This window comes from Drosophila teissieri, chromosome 3L (genome assembly GCF_016746235.2).
Source record: "Drosophila teissieri strain GT53w chromosome 3L, Prin_Dtei_1.1, whole genome shotgun sequence".
Classification (NCBI taxonomy): Eukaryota; Metazoa; Arthropoda; class Insecta; order Diptera; family Drosophilidae; genus Drosophila; species Drosophila teissieri.
Genome location: NC_053031.1, coordinates 17291123 through 17309250, shown reverse-complemented (window position 1 = coordinate 17309250; position 18128 = coordinate 17291123). Strand labels below are relative to the sequence as shown.

The following is an 18128-nucleotide window of genomic DNA, read 5'->3' as shown; positions in this document are numbered from 1 at the left end:
TGGCGCAATGGCGCGTAAATGAGCAGGGCACAAATTAAGTTGTACAATCGTAAATCGGTTTTGTCCGGGCGCCTTGTTTTTCATTTTTATTTCCCATTCCAGCATGTTTTTTAATGTATTAAGAAGGGGAAGTTTTCCGAGTACATAATGCATGCTGGCTGGGCGCACCAACAATAATCTTGAATAGTAAAAAGTGATGATTATCTTAATGCATTTGCATTATTTCCTCAGATGTAGTTAAGGGAATATTTTGGGCATAATGAACTCGTAACAACGTCATCTTAAATCACAAAAATGCATATTAATTTTAGAGTTTTAATTATAAAAAACCATTGGAACCGTAAATTAAATAATCATATAAGCTATGAGAAAATCTGGTATTCAGTATTTTATGTGTTGTTGGAAGGCAATAATTGTTGTCGATATTTGATTATGGTTCGTTTTTGACTAATTATATTTATTTCCTCTTTTTCAGGGCGCCATTATAAGAGAGGTTGAAGATGGAGTTCGTTGTGAGCAATGTAAATCAGATTGCCCAGGCTTTGCAGCGCATGATTGGAGGTAAGAAATTGACAGCTTTAAATATAATCTGTAATAATTTCAAGCGATTTGTTATAAGGTGTTTTTAAAAATTACATTTAATCTCTAAAAATGTATTCCACTTCAATAATTGTTTATAATATCAACTAAGTTTTCGTGACTACTCAGCTACAACGGCTGTTAAATATTCTATATCATTTAAAGAACATAGAACAATTGCTTTGTTTCGGCAATTGGAACATGCCGCCCCCAAAGGTATGCCAACTTTTTGTGCCTTCACTGTAAAGCTCTCTGAAAAGCTTTGCTGCTTGCTAAGAGTAGTTGGAGGCATTGCCGCTAGGTGGAGCAGACTATAGTTTCGTAAATAAACAAATAAAACAAAAAACAAATAGATATCCACGCAATAAATAAGCTACAACAAAGTCAGTACATTGTTTTAAAGACCCTAATATATTAATTTGGAATGCACTAAAGTCAACATCTTTTGATTATTTTCCTGCGTGGGCTTGGCATTAGTGTATCTTGATAAATAAATTATGCGTCAGCGGTGCCAAAACCAGGGAATCAAGAAAAAGGCAAGAGCAAAACATATACAATCTTGTGGTTCATAAAAGCCAAGTTATAAAATGAGCCAAAACTTCAAGACGGTGGCAAAGGCGATTTGGCAGCGCCTCCATCTATCCCCTCAATGAAACACATATAGAATCGATGACATCGGTGCAACGAGCAATGTGCAATGTGGATAATGACTGGCCGCAGCGTTAATTTATTGCTCGCCTTGTGGCCGCGAACCAAATAAATATTAGCTCCTCCGATTATTTACACTATTTATCACTGGTATTTGCGAAAGCCAAATAATAAGCCATGCGAAACTAGTTTAATTCCAGTAGCATGAATTATGCAATTATCTGTCGCATTTTATAATGCTCCATATATGCAAATCGGGAATCGACAATTGGGCAAACACTTAGCCTTTTCGTCTGCTCCTGCGCCCGACCACAAAAACCATTTCAAATTACGCCATTAATTTGTGAACTGAACCGAATGTCCGACTGTCTGTCCGGCGTCTCCTTTTGTCTAACTGCGGTGGTGTTTTCTATTTGTGTTTTCATTTTGATGCTGGCCGCACGCCAATTCCATCTCATGATTTACGGGGTACGGGGCGTATACGTGATACACTTTAAAGGTCCTCCGTTTACCGAAACAGTAGGTTTAAGAGCAAAAAACAAAAAGTATAAAATTACTTAAATGGAATTATAATTCCATCATTTATAGATTTTCTTAACCCACTTTTAAATACTTTTATGGTTCTAAAAACTGAAATAAATAGGAAGAGCATTCCGCTCTCGTAGTTTTTACCAATAATTCATGTTTTCAGCAATTACTTACATTTTGCCTGATTGGATTTGTTTGCTTTTGGCATTTAAAAAGTATTATTTGCTAGAAGCAACTAAACTATCTGTTTCTGGCTTTGGGATTTATGTCTTTATGTGAACTTTTTGTGGGGTAGTAAATTAAAATTTTAATTTCTTTAACAAAGCAGCCTATACACACATCCTCAAATCACAAGAACTATAAAAACGATATTTGGAAAATTTCTATTTATAAATAAAACGTAGGCATTTAATGACCATGTTATTAAATTCATTTGATGAAAACATAGATCAAACCGTATCGTGGGAGCACAATTTATGATGTGGGAATTCACACTTAAAGAAATGGATTATCAATGGTTATTAAGAGCAGTGATGATTATCAAATTAATGGAAAAGATAATGCTACACTGCAGTACAGTGCTTTATCGCTTCAATAAATAGCAGATTGCACTTGCACTGGAAAAAGTCGAGATTGCATTTGATTGGACAATCAAACCATTATTTTAATTGGGCAATAATGATTGCAAAAAGGTGTTAACTATTAATCACAGTATGCGAAGATAATTGACTAAGCAAATAATTATTTTTTCATGCCCAAGTGCGTACATTAACCCCTTGTTTCCCCTTCGCCTCGTTGTATCTCGATTTCACTCCGTTGCAGCGGCAATTAGTTGGCACTTAAAGACCTTGACTTGAATTTCTATAAATTCACCCAAGGGTTCGCCGCACATTTGTTTCTCCGGCCTGGAGATTCAGAGTGAATTGATTGCGATACGAGATTGAGGATTGACGATTTCGATTGCGATTGCGATTGCCATGTGGTTGCTACATCAATTTGCCGGGTTCACTTCAAGTTCAAGCTTTCGAGCGACGCGTGCAGTTTTTGTATGTCTCTTATTTTTTAGGGCTTATGCTTGAGCAATGGAGACCGACATTGACTTACTGACTGCCTGACTGACTGACTGACTGACTGAAAGTCCGACTGATTATCTACATGCATATGCATATACATATGTACGTATAGAGCTCAAGCTCGTGTTTGTATTTACGTGTATTATGCATTGACGATCTCTCTAACAGCTGCGTGCTCGTTTTGAGTTTGTCGATTTATTTGCTTTTTTTCGTATTTGTATTTTATTTTTCGTGCTCAGAGACGAGCTCAAATTGCATTGTTTAACTGTTAAAACAGTTGTTCCTCAGTTGCCCGCACGATCGGTCTGTGTCCCCGAGAGCGAATGAATATTCAAGTTGAATTAAAAAAATATTGTAAAAAATACGAGGCTGTGGAGAAAAGAGCACGCGATGTGTCAGCACCTTATCGCGTTTAAAACTACGCTCTTTTCCACGGCGACTGTTTGCCCAAACGTCAATTGTGCTTATCAAAATCGAAATCTCTTTCGGGCAACAGTCTGCTCAAAAATATAAAGCGCAACAGTGGTTTCAACCCATATTCTACACTAAAACATCCCAGAAGTGGAACCAATCTTTATAAAAATGTACCAAATTCAATTGTGTAGCACAGCAAATATATAAGTTTTAAAAGTACAAAAGTTTGTGCAATGTGCTCATCGCGGAACGACTTTAAAGTTGTGAAGCCCGCCGCTTGAAGCCACCAAACTGAAAACGGTTTTGACAGCCCGAGTTGCTTGTGTTTTTAAGTTGCGTGCCGAAGTCGTTAGCTGAAGTCGCAGCTCGAAGCAGAAACTGAAGTTGAACTCTACACAATATGCTGTTGAAGGTGTGTCCATGCGACGACTTCCAAGTGCAGCACAAAGTGGTGAAGAAGCAGCCCAAGTTTCCCACCCGCGAGCGCCACATGGCCATTCGGCGGAAAAAGTCCACGGCCATGGTCACGACCACGTCAGAGAACACAGCCAAGTGTCCGGAACAACGGTGAGCATGGGAAATGTGGGAAAGTGGGAAAAGTAGGGGTAAGATAGGGGAGCAGGGGTTCTGCCGGGTCAGCTGTTTATGAGTTATCGAGGTGGTAATTATCGGCTAATGGATTGTGCCCCGCGTCCAACAAAGTATTTTAATTGGGCATCAATCTTTCGGCACTCGCCTCGGGCTGAAAAGGCCAAGAACAACATGGGCAACTCAAATAAATTCCAATTTGACTTCGGCATCTTCTCTTTTCATTTCTCGACTGCTGTTTTGCATAAGTTCACACTTTGCGGTATCAGATTTTAATAGTATGCCATTTAACCGGCGCAAAGTGTGTGTGCTGAGGGAACCAAATCAAATTAAAAAACCGTCTTAAATAATTATAATTGCGCATCTTAATTTTTTAAGATTTTGGTATACTGTCCTATTTGGTATACTGTCCTATTTGGTTAAATATTCTTGATAAATTATATATTTTTAAATCTTGCTGAGATAGAAACAAATTAACATATATTTGGTAAATTGAAAATATTTATTTATTTACAACCTTTGTTAGTTCTAAGTAGAGCAACCGAAGCAATGTAAATTTATGTTTTCTTTAGAACTTTCCACCGACCCAACTTTCTACTCGAAAAAACTACAAATGGGTTATGCAAAATCCACGAGATCTTACCCATAAATAACCGATGCCCCACGTGAGATGCCTTTTCGGCCGAAAGACGATTAGAGAAACACATTTTTGACAACAAAGCAATTTAAAACATTTGCCGGCCAGAGGCCAACGTCGGCCAAAAGTCGAAATAGTGACGAATGATCATTGTACTTGGAGCAATAATAAACATTGGGAAATTTGTGTGTTTACCTAATGTGACGGTAGCATTAACGTGAATTTCCACGAATCAAAGCAAACGTCAAAGCCTACAAAATATATGTGTACAGAAATAAATAAATACATTCCATTTGAAAGTAAGACAGCATTTGTAGCCACCTTTTAGAGAACACACTGCAAAAAGGCATAAAATGTAGAAAGATGGCCTTAATGCTTGGCCGCAGAGCCATTTACACCTGCGACCGGCGACAAAAGCCAAATGTAGCCGGTAGATACATGTATCTACAGCATCTGTATCTCTTTTTTCCCCCACAACGCCATGTAATGTAATTTCCTTTTGGCTGTTTTCGCCCGTTCGTGTAATTAAAAGCAACAAACGACAGGCTCGTGCATCAAAGGTGCCTCTGATGGGTGGGTTAATAAACAAACAAACAAACAAACAAACAGGTTTCCCCACAGCTGTTCACCTGGCCCCGGGTGCCAATGATAAATGGGCTGAATTATGCCCAATTGCATCTGCATGTGCACTTCATATTGGCCTTTGAGTGCGAAATCCGAATGGACCCCATGCGGGTGTGTATTTACTCATAAGAATTGATATGAACCAATTAAAAGGGTTTTTTATCCATTTATTGTTGTTTACCATGGCTTCGGTTGGTATGTCCTTAAATAAAATTGGCATTTTTTATAGAGAAAGTCTTTAAAATATGACTAAAAATAGTATATGCAAATGACGTAAGATGCAAAGCAAGAGTTAATTCCTTTTTGTGTATTTATTAGTTGCTTAAAAAAATTGCATAAATCTTTTTACAACGCAGTAATTGCCTATCTGTCACAATAGATCTCCATACACGCAGACTTGAATTCCAACTTCTTCAAGTTCCCGAACAAAAGCCCAATAACTTGCGATAATAGCACGTGTACGTGCATTTAAAGATACGGGTATTTAGCCGTAATCGATGTGCTGCCAAAAGAAGATACATCCAGATACATTAAAAACATTGGCTTTGCACTGCCGAGTTGTTCCGGCAGATGGTCGATTTTAGCTGGGCTCGTCTGCGTGTCCATTAATCAGCTGCCTCGCCAAAGTCACGTTTTGCATTTCGCCAGTGTATCTTTGTATCTTTGTATCTGCGAGACAGCTTGTGTGTGGATGTGGTTGTGGATGTGCATGTGGATGTGGATACACTTAATGCGGCTGCTTATCAAGTTGACAGACATTGCGGCGACACCGCAGAAACTACCTGGATGTGTCTGGAGCCTGGACTTTTGTGAGCCTCTAATTAAGTGGTTTCAAACTGGAACTTGAACTTTGCCAGGCGATGGTCATCAATCTTGCCCAGATAGAGATACAAACATGCATGCAGATACAGATACAGATGTCAGTGCGGAGCGCACATTAGATGCCTGATTTTATTGCACAATTTACGAAATTAATCATTAAAATTTACGATTAAGCGAGACGCGGCAAAAAATCTTCATAAATTACAGCCAGTACTGTGACACAGATGGGTGTGTTGACTCTTCTCGTGCTCGTGCGCCATGAATGAAAACACTTGGCCACACCAATCAAACGGATTGGGATCCCTGGGCCCCTCACACCCGCCTCTGGGCACACCACCCACTCAAAGGCTTTGTGTATTTTTAGTGCAAATATACAAATTTGACCAAGTGCCGCTAGCAGAAGCGAGCTAAGCGAATCCAATGGCATCATAATATTATTAAAGCAGTTGCGTAGTCCAAAATGGCTAGGCGAAAGGGGTTGTTGCCTTAAAAAAACATCGGTTAAATGATTTAATAACATTTTGCGGTCTACTCAAGATTCTAAGATTCTAAGGACAAATAAATAAAAGGTTGGTTGTTGCCAAGTAAACTATGAGGTGAACAACAACTTATGGTAATTCTCTTAAATTCTTTACATAAACTTCAATCGGATTAAATGCCCTGAGTTATGGGTAATACTTTTGAGAACTTAAATGAGCATAAACTTCAACTCAAGAACACCTCACGTGATATGCTGCTTGTTTTTTATGCCTCCGAACTACATTTTCCTCAAGAACCCCCTAAGAGATCCCCCTTTGAGGACGTCCCTTGATTTTTTATGGCCCATTTGCGCTGTCTCTATGGATTTTGTCCAGCTCGCCCCGCCTTCCCCGCCCGGCGACAGTTGGCCTTTTAGCTAGTTGGCTTCTTTGCTTATAAATAATTGCAGTTCGGAATTTGTTTCATGTCTGCGCACTGCTACATGTGGCAATCAAAGTCAAAGTGTGGATAAATGTCGCAGACGCTTTTGATAAATGGCCGGGGCAACTGGTGCGGAGGTCGGTCATCCAATACGACCTTGACCCCCTTCCGCGGGGCGGAAGCCAGATGCAGCTGCATATGCTTGGTTTACATTTCGAGTAATAAGTGCGGGGACCGATGACCATTAATTTGCCGGAATTACCTTAGCACCCTCCAGTCATTTGCTTCCATCTCGCTGCTTGTTCCCCGAAATACCCACTGTCTAAGCGCTTCGCCAGCCAAGCGCACTACCTGTTGACTCGTTAACTCAGGTTAGTGGCACACTGTGAGAATTATATTTACTTTGTTGTGTGATTAGATAAAACAACTGATTGTGCCAGCTAACTTAAGTTACTAGTGAAAAGGCAGAAACAAAATAAGTTCTTAAGAACATAATGTATGAGATACTAGTAAGTTACTAAAATCTTGTGGTTTACTGTTTAATTTCCCAGTATTGGGTAGTTTCTCTCAGTGCTGGAGTTGCAACTCCCACCACATTGTCACTTCCCATGCACGTGTGTGTGTGTGTTTGTGCTAATGAAGAGGGCCATAAAAAAGCAGCGCAATTCATTGCTAATAAGCGGTTCTTGCGGCTCTCTCGACTCCCCCTTCTCGTACTCCCCCTCCTCACCCCTTGGATGCAGCGGAGCACACTTGTGCGGTGCCATTATCGCACACCTTTTGGAGCAATCCCGTAACCAACCCACCCACTCTCTTTCTGCACCGCTCTCTTCTTTCAGCGCTTTCTTTCGGCTTTCTTCTTGGCGCTTTTATGCTGGGCTTCGGGTCGCGACTTCGGCTGCCGAACGGCGTGCGCAGACAGCGACGCCGACGCAGCAGAGTTCAGTTAGAATTGGATTGCTGGACGGTGCGGTTGTCGGCGGCGTTCATTCCTCGCGATTTGCGCGCGTTTCGCACGCGTTTTCCCCAGTCGGTTTCGGTTTGCGGTGTTGTGGAATAAATTTAAAATAAATTGAATTATATTTAATTGCACATTTTTCCGTATGCTCACCTCTGGACTTGGCCATTGACTTGGCGGGGTAGTGACGTGGGTGCGCTGATATTTGCTCGATCTGAAGTGTTTAACATTTATTTGAATCGTAAACAAAAACAAATCGCCACGATTTGTTTACATTTTGTTGTGCGGTCTCTGGTTGCTTTATTATTATTATTACTGAAAAATGCAAATGTCAATTGCCGGAATTAAAATATTATATATCCCGCTGCAGAGAGGAATTTCGAATGAAATATTCCTTGGATTATTATTTTTCACTTGTCCCGAGAATGAGTCAGTGTTTGGATTACACTCCCACCTAGTTTAAAATTTTATCCCACACACTGACAATTGTTTTTCCTTTTTCCCATTTTCCCTTTTCACGGCCCATTGCGCTTTTCTCAATTTTGTAACACATTGTGACCAGATTTCGCGGAACTGTAACCCCCGGAAAATATTTGCATCAGTGCTGAGTGATAAATGTTTCTGCGATGGTATCGGAATCTCAAGCCGTAATATGTTGTTCTGTAGTTCTCGGGAATTCAGTGACGTTTCCACAATTTCGCTGATCCAGCTCTTTGGGTCAGCCTGACAACTCAATGGGTTAATGGTGGGTTTATTCGCGATAGATTGATGAGAGCTATCATCCAACGCACATACCTTAAATCATAATAAATTACTGAGTATTAGCGGTGCTGAGTCGAGTAAACAGAATAACTGGGTAATGAGGTGTTTGCTCCCCGATCGGTCAGATTGATAATGAGTTCTTAGCAGCAAAGCAGGCGGATTGGGAAAACAGAGTTATCAGTTTTCCTATGACGTTGTGTTATCTACATAAGTGTTATCTGGAAGCCAGGTTAGCGACCCATTAAACCTATGGATTTCCAAATTTCACTTCTTTTTGAGGGATTTCAATTAAGAAAGTAAATTTGATTGAAAGTATTTCCGCCAGTAAAGTAAATATTTTATATTAGTAATATTTGAATATAACTACTTTTGTTACCATTCGCGATTGCTTTCTAATAGCAATAGTGTTCGATTTAATTTAATTTGATAATTGTTTTGAATTTAAAGTTTGTTTACTCGTGGATAGTTAGTTACTCAACCTAGTTTTCCTTGATACATTTTCCTCTTATTTTCCCTATGTTGCCCTGCAGAAGTCGCATTGGCTTTGTCGTGATTTATGCGGTGACATCTGCGGTTCATCTCTGTGGGAACCCCGCAAGGTTGAAATAATTCACAATGCAATTTGTTGCTAAAGAATATTCTATCTGCTCTCCGTCCGGCAGCTCCAACAACTTTCAGTACAACCCCGTGCTCGTAAATATCAACTAATCTGCCCTCGGTTATGGGCAATATGGGAAGTGGGGTTGTGAGGGGTTGTGCATCCTGTAGTGCATATGTTAATTATCCCACCTGCCCACTGATAGGGGGGCAACCCCTTCAGAAGAGCCGAATGGAGGGGGTAATGCTACTCAGTGATTCAATTAGCGGTAGCCATACGCACAAACCCATATTTACAAGTGCACAGGAAGAAATTACCCTAACATGAGTAGAACAAAAAAAGAAATCAACTTATGAGCTGTTTATAGTATTGTTAATTGATAGATATTTGACCTACGTTACATTAAATTGGCTAATTATGTGATTTTAATCACAAGTATGTACCTATCTTGATTAGTTTAGTTTGTATTTGTGTTGTTTCTATTTTTTGCAAGTTGTTCTCTGTGCAGCTGGAAGTGAGGGGCAATGCAGCTCTGGTATGACTATATAAATATATAGGGCAATCTGAGCGTCCAACAGTAAAGTGCATTGTTCTGTTGTTGTTGGGGTAATCGCATTAAAAGTCGTTTAATCGAAAGCAAAAGGAGAACTTTTCTATCCCCGCCCTCCCCTCACCATGGGTTCAGTGGGTGGAAGTGGGCGGCATAAAGTAGGTGGGGTGGGTGGGAAACGGGGACCACAGCTCATAATTGAGATTTGTTGCACTCCGGCGCTGACTTTTATGCGAGCGGTTTTATTGTTTATTGTTTACAGCGGCAACATGTAAGTGCAATTACTGCGGAAAATTGGATTTCCTCCCGGCGGAAAAGCTCTCTCGCTGGCTGGGCTGGTCTTAGCGTTCGAGTTTCGCTTTCCGCGAGGTGGCAAACAAATTGTTGGTCAAACAATGCTGATTGCTCTCTCGGCGAAGCAGGGCGATACTATACTGAAGGATATGGCAAATTGGGGCCGGGTGATGGCACAGAGCGCATAGCCCCAAAAGTTTTCCAATTGCGGTTGCCGCACGGCGCTTGCCTCTATAAACGAAAGTGACTTTGGGGCTTATCAATTGTGATTGTGGTGCCGGGTTACCTACACCTACACACTGTTGCACCCCCCACGCCCACCGCCCATCGCGAAATGCTGCGGGGCCTAACAAGAAAAGTTGTCGCCGAGTTTGACTGTCTATCTGTGCGGCAGTGTGAGAGTTCGCTTTCGGGATACAGTGCTCGACGAAACCATAAAGCCATGTACCCGATACGAATCTCAGATCTCGTTAAATGCACTGATGAGCCAACTTTCTGACTGAAATTGAACGTCTTCTTGGCTGATAGTGAGGAAGATACTGCAGACTCACTTAAAATTTGTTGCGAGAGCAAACTAAGTTCAAGATTGATACATTATCAATAGTATTCATTTTGTTGATTACAAATTTGAATTCTATGGACACTTAACTTTTCTTTAATTGGTTCATTAAAAGTTTCAACGTGCTAAGCGTTATGCCTGGCACTGTAGCAAACTTTTGGCTTTTAATTACATTTATCTGGCCAAAGTTTCAGCCCCGAAACTAGTTTTATTTGTTTGTCATACGCATTTCTGTTGATTGTACGCCATACGATATCAGTTATTATTATATTATGAAGCTCTTTTTATGCCATTGCTATTGTTCATGTGCTCTTCTGTTGCCCATTTCAATTAAATGAAAATCTTTGCCAGATGGCAAAGCGCATAGCGTTCGCTTTTTCGCGTCTGTTTTTGATGTGACAAAAAAGCCTTGTCGCAGAGAAGGTTCTAATCTGAAATGAACACGGTTTAATGGCATTTTAATTGTTTATTCTGCGATAACGCTGCGCATCTTCTCTCCGCTGAAGACTGAAAGCAAACAGGGAGATACAAAGTCGGTTTTACAGGCAGATAAAGAAAAGTATGGAGAGCAGAAGTCATTGTAAGCCGTATTAGCACATATGGCCCGCATTGGTGCATTTTAAGCATATATGTATCTCTGGGCAAACAAATGTGTTCCTCAAGGTCCCCAAAGCCAATGAAATCCAGAGACTGAGTTCCCCATACAGCTGCGGGCATTCTAAATTCACTTGAATATTTAAATATAGAATCAGGCCGTGTGATCTATCTTGTACTTGGAAATCTGTCAAATTGAATCTGTTGCTACATCAATTACGGAAATGACATTTATTCTGGGAGGGATTTTTTGGTTAGAACTCGTCCGCCTTTTTTGTTTTTTGCTTTCATTTAAAATCGATTTGTATCAATTTCCTGAGGGGCTTATAATCACATCAGACGTTTAAATCATACATATGTACATATATGCTAGAAATGTTTAATTAAATACCTATTAAAAAATACTTTCGATTTATTAATTTTATTTCTCATTTACTAATATTTATTTTGACTTTTATTAATAAATGAGTGAAGCGATAATAGCATACTCCAAATCCCATTTAATGCTTCCCCAATCAAGAATTTACTATTTATCAGCTATAAATATAACTACGTGAGTCAAATATGATTCCAACCTCCGTGTAAAATTCTGGCTAATCTTATCAAAATGTTATTCTGAGTGGCCATTTAAATATAGAGTGTTCTTCATATCTTTGGACGTTGAAATGTAAACATAACTCGATATAGATCTTGCGAGAACCTTGACTTTGTGTGTCACAGAAACATGACTCAACTGCAATCACATTAAATTATTCAATTTATTTGCATTACCTGGGGCAAGTCCCCTCGAGGCAGCAGAAGCAAAACCTGTTGCACTTTTCCGCATCAAAGTCGTGAGCAATTAGCAAACAGTTCCTCATTTTCCAGACAAGTCCATAATAGGACAGCTGGCATTTAAAGAGCATATTCCCTCCGTGTTCCGTTCCGTTCGAGTATAGCCATTTGGACAATCGCCAGTCCCTGTTTCCATTTGATAGCATTTAGGTGGAAGAACTCACGTCGGCTTATCTTATTTTGAACGCTAACGCAGTTTGGCCTCCGTCGATGATTGAGCAAATGGAATTTGGCAATTTCGGTTTTGGGTTCTGGGTTTTTGGTTTTCTGTCTCAGCTCCCCCGATGACATCACACTCACATACGCAGGCCAATCCTACCCAGGATTGGTGGGTGCGTGTGTGTGTGTGCGAGGGGAGAGACCTTTATTAATCTTATCAAAAGATGCTCTTCTACCTTTTATTTCATTTCATTTCATTGCTTGGGCGTTTTTATTTTCGCTAAATGTCATCCCGACGGCATGCCATAATCGTGAGCTCATTTTATCTGGCCTTCTTTTTTTCACAATCTACTGCTTTAGAAACTATAAAATTTCAAGAATACAAAATTAGCTGATAATGTCCTTTGATTTACTATACAGTCTGAAAATTATCTTTCTGTGTACTGGTTACGGGCTTACGCACAATTTCAGTGGTGTGGGCGTATTTATGATTGTGATTATTTTGCTTGTAGCTCTAATTGAAAAATAAGTAAACAAGCCATTATAGAAATTCCCAGCCCGCAGAATAGCGCGCAGAGGTAAAATTCAATTCTTGGATAGTAAACAAATGGTATCAGAACAAAGGTCAAATTAGCACTTTAATCAAAATGTCAATGAGCAAATAACGCGCACCGACGTGCCGAATGAAAGGTGATTTAACCTAAGACGCGAGTTTCTCTTATTTTCGTGGAGGTGGCAGAGCGAATCACCAAAGAAGAACCGACAAATTGTGCCGAGTCAGGCAATAAGAAAAGATATTTAAGCAGAAACACATGAAAGCCGAGCCAAGTTCATTAAGACAAACGGTAACAGCAATAGGAATATAAAAAGAGGCGGATAAAGAGCCAAAAACCCTTAGTTCAAAGTGCGGTTAAAAGTGGCGTAAAATGGTGAAAATGCTCGATCTGGACCGTCACGCAGAGTGCCCACTGTGGGCGGCACTGGCCTCCTCGGATGTCCCATGGACGGGCATGGACTACGCCTGCCTCAACGTGCTCAGTATCTACTGCAAAGTATTCGATAGGAAGGAAATATACGATCTCATAGTGAGGTAAGGCCCTAGCCGGGTTCGCAAAGCTGCCGCTGGATGGCGCCACGCGAACTTGCGACCAAGCTCACCGAAGCTGCGCACAGTGGATGTGGCTTCATTTGCATTTATAACATTTTTAAATAAATCGTCAACTTAAGGAGATTTAGAAGTATTTTAAAGCTTTAAATAAAGTATGTTTGAATATATTATGTTTTAGAAGTGGGCCCAATGATTCAAGAGTTTATGTTATTTTATTTAACAATTTCATTTCCCTATTATTTTCCAGGAAAACCTGCCAGTCCTGCAAATGTCCTCGCGAGGCGCATGCCATCTACCAGCAACAGACGACCAACGTGCACGAGCGACTCGGCTTCAAGTTGGTCTCTCCGGCGGATTCCGGAGTGGAGGCACGGGATCTGGGCTTCACGTGGGTGCCGCCCGGAGCACGTGCCTCTACGCGGATCAACCGCTACTTCGAGCAGCTGCCCGACGAACTGGTGCCTCGGCTGGGCAGCGAAGGAGCCTGCAGCCGGGAGCGCCAGATCTCGTACCAGCTGCCCAAACAGGACCTCTCGCTGGAGCACTGCAAGCACCTGGAGGTGCAGCACGAGGCATCCTTCGAGGACTTTGTGACGGCGCGAAACGAAATCGCACTGGACATAGGTGAGGCATGCTCAGAAATCGGACTTTAGAAATGCATTAAGGGCAAAATTAATAAGATTTCCATTTGCATTTAGTTTAATTTAATTTCTGTATACTTCAATTCGAACCTGCTTTCAAACGATCTTAGAATTTAAATCTATATGCGCGTTTAATCTCTAATAACTACTTTATATATATGTATATTTTGCATGCCAAGCAATGGCTTTAGTTGTAATTCCCTGACCCCGCCCAGAATGACCTAACTGACTGCGTTTTGCATTCCGTTTATTTTCCGGTTGAATAGCCTACATCAAGGATGCCCCCTACGATGAGCATTGTGCGCACTGTGATAACGAGATAGCCGCCGGCGAGCTAGTTGTGGCGGCGCCCAAGTTCGTGGAGAGCGTGATGTGGCACCCCAAGTGCTTCACCTGCAGCACCTGCAACCAGCTCCTCGTGGACCTCACCTACTGCGTCCACGACGACAAGGTCTACTGCGAGCGCCACTACGCGGAAATGCTGAAGCCCCGCTGCGCTGGCTGTGATGAGGTGAGTCTTTGCCTCCACCCCCAATCGGTCACTGTGCATAGCCCCTCCTGTAGTATGCGATCCCTAATTGACAAATATTGTGTGGCACACTTTTGGGGCACATTCTGCAGACGGGCAGAAGGGGAGATGGGCAGATGGTATCTGTGTGTCGCCTGGCAAAGCGAGAGTGTCCGTGTGAGTGAGTGCTCGCTGTCACGGGCTCTGGTTTTTATCGCCCGCCGCACGCAGTTCCCTTTTATTGCATAGGTGCGGCTATCGCCCTTTCCAAAGGTTATGGCATTTTCATTGAACTTCACTTGGTTGCCCGTAGGAGTCGGGGATCCCGGGCATATCCTCCAGCTCCCCAATGCAGCGACTCGCGAGTCGCGATGGCAACAAAGAAATGAAGGCAGTTCATTGGCAGCATTGGCTGTTGACGCGTTGTCATCCGCCGAGCGGAAGTTCATTGCGAGTGAGCCGGATATTTGTGGCATTCGGTTAAGGTCAGAGTTTGCTAAAAATTGCTAAAGGTATTCGCAGTTCGTTACAAACAAGACTAGCTTTATTGAAATGATTCCTTATCCCTAAAAATAACTGGTTTATGGTACATTCTGATCATATATCAGAATTAATTTTATCTCAAATAGATTGCGGGTGTGAATAAATATTTTATATACGCAGTTTTAAGAACATATATACTAATATGTTTAAATTCATTCATGATGAGTTTATATTCCCAAACCATGACAAAGAAACACTTTCGCTTTTGTTTCAAAAGCTAAATAAACATATGATAATATCATCGCCCCAGATGACCCATTTATTCATACAAATCTATGTATTTTGGCACAATTTCTAATGACAATCAGTTGCCGAAAATAAACAAAGGAATACAAAAATAGTTTGGCTCTCTGGGGCAAGAACACAATTATGCCGCGTTTGACAATAATTATACCGATTCTGTCTGTTGTTGGCGGTGGTGGATAATGCAAAGAAAACGGCGAAGAGAACTGAGAAATCGGCGATAAAGAGCCTCTGAAAGCTGCTGGCAATGTTAGTGTCAGTGCCAAGTCGAAATTTATGGCAAACATTTGTGTGCAGTCCGCTCGGAGGCGGGGAAATGGGGCGTGGCGACCCTGGCCCCAGGCGCTGTCCATGCCAAAGAAAACTGATTTGCAAACACTAGGAACGGTAAAAGTCATTCGCATAAGAATTACGAATGCTAAACTGGATTGTTTCACACTTTTGAAAATTCGAACTTTTATTAGCAAAATAAACAAAGAACTGGGCACTTTTTGTAAACAAAATTGTATATCTACATTCAAAATTTAAATATTACTTGTTTAAATCTGGAGATACGATGTGAGCATTAATGCCAAATTGACCATTTTTATGGAAATTGGCACCTTAGCACAGCTGAAAATTATTCAAGCCAACTGTGCGTATGAATAATACGTGTGGAATGCAGTATACAAAGTTCTAGTATGCCAAAATGAATGGTTGCCTTTAAAAATTATGTATTAAATTTTAAATGTTTTTTAATCATTTCCAAATATTTAAAAAAGTGATCTAACTTGGTTTGGTTAATTTAGTTTTTAACTGAAATAATAATAGCATCATTCACTAAAAAATCTTTAGAACGTAAAGTATGTTTGGGATTCACGACTGGTTTTAATAAAATACATAATTATTTAATGAAGTTGATAGTTTCGATTTAGTTTTCTTATCTGATTTATGGGCATGTCGCTTACTGTTCTCCCGCACGAAAGCGGCGAGCAAAGCAGAAAGTGGCGAAAAGTGTTTTGTGAAAAACAGCAATCGAAGCATAGACCAAAATAGATCCCCCCAAAGGAAAAGGGGGCGCGGCCGGCGGGGCGTCGACTAAACTGATTAGAAAATCCGCCTTGGCCAATTCCGATTGCTTTGGCATTTGACACGGAGGCAGTGCAACAGCGGCAGCGGTCCAAAGCAGAAGCAGAAGCAGTCGCAAATACATTTGTGTTGCCAAATTGCCAGCGACCAAAGTGGACGATGTCTTGTCAGTTCTACAGGCCTTTTGCTCTCATCGCTGGCCGTCAATTAGCGCCGTTTGCCATTTGAACGGATTCGGTTCTTGGCGGTTCTCTCGCCTCGCCTGGCGGCTGATTCACTTGTTCTCTAGAAATCGGGGGTCCCATGGGCACTTGCTGGGGCATTAATCAGTTGCAAGACGATCGATTAGCGGAAAACAAGAGCCCGCCCGTGATACTGCATTCGCATCCGCCTGGCGATTTCGCCTGGCCCATATCCGATTCTCCGTGCTACGCGCTCTCATAAATCGTCTCAAAACGTAGATAAATGATAAATATATATCAATGATTGGTCGAATGATTTGTGAGCGAAAGTGAAATAAATAGTTTTCGAATTACCTAATCGACTGGCCATTAACGTGAGTGGTGTGAATTTTCGAGTGCGTGGTGAATATATTTTATATAATACGTGTTAGCCGATTCGGTTCTCGTCGCTATACGAGTATACTCTCATTGAATCGGCGAACGTTGGAGGATTCGGATTCCGTTCGATTTCGGGCATTACGCAATGGCCGCTGAGGAGACGGCGCTAACCGGCGTCGGCGAGCTACTTTTCTCGCTGCTAATTGGATACCTGGGCGCCCTGGAGTTCGCCTTTGTGGCCCGCCATCTCTACCACTGGACCTTCCAACATCCCGGCGATTCTTCTGCAGACGCAGATGCAGCAGCCGACGCAGAAGAACTGCCTCGAATGCGAGAGCGATTGGATAAGCAGATCAAGGAGGCGGCTGAAAAGGAAGCCCTGGCGGGAACCAATGTCATGCAGGATGGTGTCCAATACATCAATGGAATACGAGTGGATCCCGCTGGTGATAAGAGAGAAGCTTTGGCCGCCGAACTGGCACGTCAACAGCAGATCGAAGCCGATACGAGGCGTCAGCTGGCGGAGGCGGAGACCAAGCTGGCAGAGGAAAGACTGCGGGTCCAGAGGGAGAAGGAAGAATCGGAGCAGCAGCAGGCGAAGCTCATAGAGGCCGAGAGGCAGCGCGAAAGAGAGCAGGCGGAGAGAGAACTGCAGGAACAAAGAGACGCCGAACGCAGGCAGCTAGAAGCAGAAGAAAAGCAGCGTAAACAGCGCGAAATCGAGGAGAAAGAGGAGAAAGAACGCCTAGAAAACGAAAGAAAGCTGATAGAAGCCGAACGGGAAAGGGAAGAGAACGAGCGCAGACTGCAGGCAGCTGAAGAGCAGCGCGAGCGGGAAGAGAGTGAAAGAAGAATCATCGAGGCGGAGCGTCAGAGAGAGCGGGCCGAAGCCGAAAGGGAGCAAGCCGAACAACAAAGGATCCTGGCTGAAGCCGAGGCAGCCGAAGCCGAACGCCGTCTCTTTGAAGCCGAACTGCAGCGAGAGCGGGATCAAGCCGACGAGGAGGAGCAAGCACAGAGGGACGCGGAGATTGTAGAGCGTCTTCTGGCAGCGGAAAGAGAGCTCAGCCCAAGCGGTACCGAGAGCGAACTGGAGGAGGACGCTGCCATCGCCGAGCATTCGCGTCGCCTGATCTCCAGCAAAACTGATCTGGAGCAAAGGCAGCGATCGATTGAGGAGAACGCCAGACTCTTCCTGGAGGCTGAAGAGGAGATGGTGATGCTACAGCAGCGCCAGCTTCGAGCGTCCCGCAGCAAAGAGGAGGCAGACGAGTACGCTGGCATGGAACCGTGGGGAGGGTGTGAAGTGGCTAGGTTCAGGAGCCTGAAAGCCATG

The 18128-nt window shown here is 42.3% G+C and overlaps 1 protein-coding gene across 5 annotated transcripts in view; it reads left to right on the top strand.

Annotated features, from left to right (window-relative positions):
• LOC122617270 (four and a half LIM domains protein 2) overlaps positions 1–18128 on the top strand; it is a 58342-nt gene that overhangs the window by 18223 nt on the left and 21991 nt on the right. The window contains exons 3-5 of one of the 5 annotated variants that reach the window (XM_043793041.1): positions 476–561; positions 13477–13853; positions 14137–14381. In XM_043793041.1, the coding sequence (XP_043648976.1) occupies positions 476–561; positions 13477–13853; positions 14137–14381 (708 nt within the window). Of the gene's footprint in view, positions 1–475; positions 562–3155; positions 3810–12878; positions 13212–13476; positions 13854–14136; positions 14382–16326; positions 18107–18128 lie in introns of those variants that run through there. The other 4 variants (XM_043793042.1, XM_043793044.1, XM_043793050.1 and 1 more) reach the window with 4 other exon arrangements.